Source organism: Papaver somniferum, unplaced genomic scaffold, assembly GCF_003573695.1.
Source record: "Papaver somniferum cultivar HN1 unplaced genomic scaffold, ASM357369v1 unplaced-scaffold_158, whole genome shotgun sequence".
NCBI lineage: Eukaryota > Viridiplantae > Streptophyta > Magnoliopsida > Ranunculales > Papaveraceae > Papaver > Papaver somniferum.
The window spans coordinates 4,228,304-4,231,490 of NW_020625264.1; the positions used below are offsets into that span (position 1 = coordinate 4,228,304).

General features: G+C 39.5%; 1 protein-coding gene across 1 annotated transcript; it reads right to left on the reverse strand.

Annotated features, from left to right (window-relative positions):
• Positions 1-243: 243 nt before the first annotated feature.
• Positions 244-2,262, reverse strand: LOC113337218 (subtilisin-like protease SBT1.4). Its single transcript, XM_026582919.1, has one exon. It carries the CDS (start codon positions 2,260-2,262, stop codon positions 244-246), a length of 2,019 nt encoding a protein of 672 aa, XP_026438704.1.
• Positions 2,263-3,187: the final 925 nt, after the last annotated feature.

Consider the following 3,187-nt stretch of genomic DNA (forward strand, 5'->3'; position numbering starts at 1 on the left):
TACGTATCGGTGAGATTCATGTTTTGCACGTTCCTTCTGACAGTCAATATGCAGACATCTTCACCAAGGGCCTTCCTCGAGTATTGTTTGTTCGTTTTCGTTCTAGTCTTAACGTGTGCTCCTCTCCCGTTATGACTAAGGGGGTGTAATAGACAATATATTTCTGTTACCTTATTTATCTGGGAGAATATACGATATGCAATAAAATCTCCCAGATTTTCCTGTAACTCTATTTATATGATTTTATGGAATAAGAATAACCAACGATTGATTAACATCCGACAAATAGTTAATGGAGCACAGGAATTGTGCATAGTCTTCAGTTTCCACGTCGTATACTAAACCTGGGTGAAGGGCTTTGTTTGGATCAACATGACCTGACCCAATTTCGAACCATCTCGCATATTTCCCATCAGCAAGCCTTGTGATATTTTTTCGCGAATTATCCACAGTGTAAGCTGTTGTCATCATGGCAGACTTAATTGCAGCCGGAGACCATTTAGGATGAACACTTTTAAGCAACGCAGCGATTCCACTAACATGAGGGCATGCCATCGAAGTACCTGATAATAAATTGTACTTGACCCGCCTCGTATCCGCTTTCAACTTGCTTGGACCAACAGCTCCAGTCCAAGCAGCCAAGATATTAACACCGGGAGCAATAATATCGGGTTTAAGAATCTCTGGCGTTATTGCATTCGGACCACGACTAGAAAATGCTGCAATTTTTGGAGACGATGGTGAAAAACCAATTGATGTTCCTTCAAATTTAATCACAGCAACTGGATGATATTTTTTTGCGTTATTCGTCGTTCTTATGTAATCTTGAATCTTACGACCACTTTTATAACTAATCGTAGTCCCAGGAATTAGATGTGGAACAGCAGATAATCCTTGTCCTTTGGCTTTGGATTCAACAAGAATTACTCCAATTCCACCGGCTAATTTCACTGCATACCCATGGGCAGCTCTTGGACCACCACTCTGACAAACAACAATACCTCCGTTAACTTTGTTGACATCTAATTTCCCTTTTTCGCAGGTTTCACTACCGCAGTCACCACCATAAACTAGTATATTAGATTCCGAAAGCCGACTTTTACCGTAAAACAATGAAACACCAGGAAGAACAGTTTTGTCGCCTAAAATCACATTTGCGGGAAATTCTCTGTCAAGTGTCGATGCTCCAGCTGTCATTACCCATGGTGCGACATTCCCTACGGTATTTGGTGTAGGTCCATTGTTTCCTCCAGAGCATGAAACAAAAATCCCTTTCTGCATAGCATGAAAAGCTCCAATCATGGTCTCCTGGTGGTTGTATAGAACAGGTTTCGATCCGAGTGACAAAGAAATCACATCAACTCCGTCTGAAATAGCACTTTCAAACCCAGCAAGTATATCTGCTCCAGGGCATTTGACGCCTGGCCAACAGGCCTTGTAAACAGCAATTCTTGCCCTAGGTGCCATTCCTTGCGCTACTCCAGCTGCATATGGACCTAATGAAGCACCTGAAACAGCAGATCCAGCTGCAGTTGATGCACAATGTGTACCATGCCCCTCCAAATCTCTGGGTGATATCAGTTTTGCAGCGCTCCCATTCATTTTACTTCCAAGCAGAAACGCTTCATATCCTTTCGAAAATGCCCTAGCACCTATTATCTTCTTGTTGCAGGATTCTTTTGGAAAATCAAGTCCTACCTCACAGGTACCTTTCCATCTTTCAGGTACTGGATCTAAGACCTCGTCATGGAAACTACCCCTTTCCGGCCAGATCCCCCTATCAATAACACCAATAATGACATCATCGCCATAACTTGATTGCGGCCAGATCCCGACTTTATCGTCAAGACCAAGAAACTGAGGAGTATGTGTGGTATGGAGTTCGTGAATTTGCTCAGGGAGGACAGATACTATTCCGGGAACATTGCGTAGATGAGACGCTTGAGAAAGCGTGAGTCGAGCAGCGAAGCCATGCATTGCATGGTCGTAAGTGTAGATGATTTGTTGAGGCTTATGATGTTGATTATTAGATGAAGAAGAAAAAGATGAAGAAGCAGGTATGGGAAGAGATGCTAGAGTTGCATGGTACCACTCATGATGAGATACAAAGACGGATGGCTTATCAGGTTTGGAGACGAAAACAATGAACGTCTTTAGTTGTTCATTATCTTCCTCATTATAAGATGCTGCAAGAGAAAGTAATGGAGATGTTAGAAAGATGATAAGAATGAGAAAGTAAGTAGAATCAGTAACAAAAGACATTGTTGTTTGATTTTCTTAATTAGCATCAGCACTTGTTTCATTATATATAGAGCTTCACCTTATTATTTAACTAATCAACTACTACTTCTCACGATGAATTTTTACAATTATAAAATTCTCGATGTCACTTGAGATAACATGGTTCCTGACATGACATGCAATCTTAAAACAAACAAAATCTTAGGAAATCAAAATATAACGTGAAGTAGTGACGGAGGTGTAAGTGACTGTCTCCTTCATCATGTTCCACGAGCTTTCCTCTCTTACAAAAATGAGACCCATGGATGTATTTCAAATTATCAACTATTCTAAACAGACGTAGTAACTGACTGACGGTAGTGTAATTGAGTACCTAATGTTAGCACAAATTCAAGACTGTAAAAAAGAATTCGCACAAGAAAATAAATATGTAAAAATTTCTCATTATGAGTATAGCGGACGGACTGACTCAGTTGTGCTAGGGTGCATGCCTAGACAGTAGCAAGATTTGTCTCGATCCACCAATTCCGGAGTAAATCATGGCTAATTCAGCTGTCCGTTTTCCTAGAGAGACATATAAGATATCCTGGCATATAGGCATTTTGATAATCGTTGCGAAATCGTATTAATTGTGTTAGGATTGATTTTTTATGACTATATTCTGCTTCATCTGAAAGTTCATAAACACGAAATGATTAGATCAACAAATACAATTTTTTGAGTTTGGTCCTGTTTTCAGTAAAATTGCTACTAGATTGGTCTCTTACTGACCGTTACATAAATGTCATATGAGTTATAAAAGCGGAAATTGAGTCAAATGTCTAAATATTCTTAAAACATGGTTCATATGGACGAGTAAAAATTAATACGGGTGAAATGGATTTAAAAAAAATAGCAAGAATGAAACTGGATTCATTATGACTTAAACTTAAAAAATAGTGAGGAT

Bases quoted from the DNA above. Each gene is read 5' to 3' on its own strand.
- LOC113337218 (XM_026582919.1), bottom strand. From the start codon at position 2,262: ATGTCTTTTGTTACTGATTCTACTTACTTTCTCATTCTTATCATCTTT.